Source organism: Aricia agestis, chromosome 9 (assembly GCF_905147365.1).
Source record: "Aricia agestis chromosome 9, ilAriAges1.1, whole genome shotgun sequence".
Taxonomy (NCBI): Eukaryota; Metazoa; Arthropoda; class Insecta; order Lepidoptera; family Lycaenidae; genus Aricia; species Aricia agestis.
In genome coordinates, this window is record NC_056414.1 from 7,259,118 (window position 1) to 7,261,652 (window position 2,535).

Genomic DNA, 2,535 nt, shown 5'->3' on the forward strand with positions numbered 1-2,535 from the left:
AGTTAATAACATACATATATACATTAACTTAGTACTAGTTTTGATATCTTTGAGATTATTAGAAAATATGACGTCTTCATTTATTTAGTTCCCATCTGTTCGAGTAAAATCGAGTTGTACCTTGTAAGGATGTACCTCATGTAACCGTTAGACTACAGACCGTATTGTACGATGTCTATGACCCCACATCTGTAGGTCATTCAGACTCTAGAACTTTCGGTAAAGTGTAGTTAATATTGAACATTTTTTGCAGACTGTGAGATTGCTTCATTATCGAAGTCACTATTACTGTAAAAACTATAAGGACTGCACGCGGCAGTCTGGGTTTAAATAAATTGGTAAATCATAATTGGACTCTTTAAGCATTCGTGTACTAACCCACAAAAAATATTTATTGAGTTATGAATGCAATTATGTTATTTAGATGCTTTAGAACAAGACTGCATTCAAAATTTAACAACATAAAGAATTGTGGGTTAGGACACTAATGCTTAACAGCTTAACTGCGACCAATTATTATTACTTGTTATTTGTAATTTCTGTCGTTCTTCGTATGAAAGTGGAAAGAGAAAGCATATTATAACAGGAATAAATTATTATATACTTAACATTAAATTCGCGATAGTTCTATGTGTTTTTGATGATCACAATAATTATTATCATTACCATCCTCAAAAACTCATTGAACTACTAATGAACTCATTTATGATGGGACTGATACACTGACCTCTATAATACACTGGACAGGCGATCGCTATCAATAAAATGTTCCTATTTGAAAGTCGCCATATTGGCGCTGATTGCTATGTGAAAGCAGTAGTGAGTGTACTTGGAACTACTATTTTGCAAATGGCGGTTGTAATTTTCTATGTAATTAGTTCACAGTACGCTCACCGCGGCGCTTCGAATCGGCATAAGAAATAGGTGTCATTTTGTACGGCATAACCTGTCCAGTGTATTATAGAGGTCAGTGGACTGATAGAAAAACGGTAGGCTAGATATTATAGTATTCAAATATCCTGTACAACCAACTATGGGCTTTATTATCTTTTAAATCACTGAACATCATTCTCATTATCTTTCAACTCTAGTTCGTTGATTCTCTACCATGTGAACACACTTCACTTACATAATTGCACAGAGATCAGATTAATTTTCTCTTTCACTTAGCATACACAAGTATTAATCTCGCTATGTCATGTCGGATATAATATGTTAGGCTTCTCTATCGTGTATTAAATGTATGTTATGAGCTGACATTTTGATTTGTTCGATAAGACGATATCAAGGTGCTAACTGCTAACACTTCCGTAAAGATAAACGCCGGAATTGCATGACTTGAGTTAGTCATTTTTATTTCCTGTCACTTAAGCGCATCAGGAGATGAAATAGATTTAAGTGTGTCAGTCCGCTGCCGCTTCGAACTACCCCAAAAATCATTCCAAACGTAAAATTTACAAGGTAGCCTAGTTCATCGTAAATGAGAGATGATGTTGATGAATTTTATGTAGCGACACTGTCGAACCACGTCTGCTTTCAAATGAAAAACTACTAGATGGATGGACCACATCCGTTATAAGGGACACCCGTAATAAATAGTAGACAAGGCTACGATGAAGTGATACAATTATTAGGCATTGACACGGACAGACAAGTGAGCACAGAAACTTCTGTTTACGTCTGTAGCTCTAGCATGGCCACCAGTAGAAATGCGAAAGTTTAGACAAACTGTGGAGATAAACTTAAGGTGCCGTTACGATCTTTTTTCGTTTAGAAAAATTCAATTAAAATGCCACTTTATGACAGACTATAGTCCTAAAAATTCAAATAATATCCTACTTTAAGACATATACTATAGTCTGTCAAAAAGTGGCATTTTAATTGAATTTTTGTCGGATACGATTAGCCGCGGTAAAGATTGGAACGGCACCTTAAGTTTATGTCCACAGTTTGTCCATACATTCGCATTTCTACTGGTGGCCATGCTAGAGCTACAGGTGTTACTTGTAAGAAGGGCCTTTAAATGAATGATTTAAATCGTAAAATTATGTTATTGGAACGAAGTTCGTTATCTTATTCATCAATATATAATCAATGAAAAATCTCTAACTTCCGCTTAATAACGTTTCAGAACTCCGCGGCGGTCCACTTGGCAACGACGTATACAAGCTACAGCAGTGGCATTGCCACTGGGGGGCGAGGGACGGGGAGGGCTCTGAACACACTGTCGACGGCAAGGCATACTCCGGAGAGCTGCATTTAGTACACTGGAACACCACCAAGTACCACAGCTTCGGAGAGGCGGCGGGACAGCCTGATGGATTAGCTGTGCTTGGCGTTTTACTGACGGTAAATATATTCATTGAATAGACCAGCTTATGGATAGATAGACGACTGGGCATTTTCATCTATACGGATGTGAAAATGGTTGAGTGTTTTGGGAATCTATGGACTTACGCATATTATGGATATTTTGCCTATCTCTAGTCCAGAGTGATTGGCTAAAGAGCGATTGATCCAAAACATTGACACTGG

General features: G+C 37.2%; 1 protein-coding gene across 1 annotated transcript in view; it reads left to right on the top strand.

The window, feature by feature from the left end:
• The window catches only part of LOC121730579 (carbonic anhydrase 2), a 32,941-nt gene that overhangs the window by 24,516 nt on the left and 5,890 nt on the right, over positions 1–2,535 (top strand). The window contains exon 3 of the mRNA XM_042119687.1: positions 2,132–2,349. Coding sequence (XP_041975621.1) covers positions 2,132–2,349 — 218 coding nt within the window. The remainder of the gene's footprint in view (positions 1–2,131; positions 2,350–2,535) is intronic.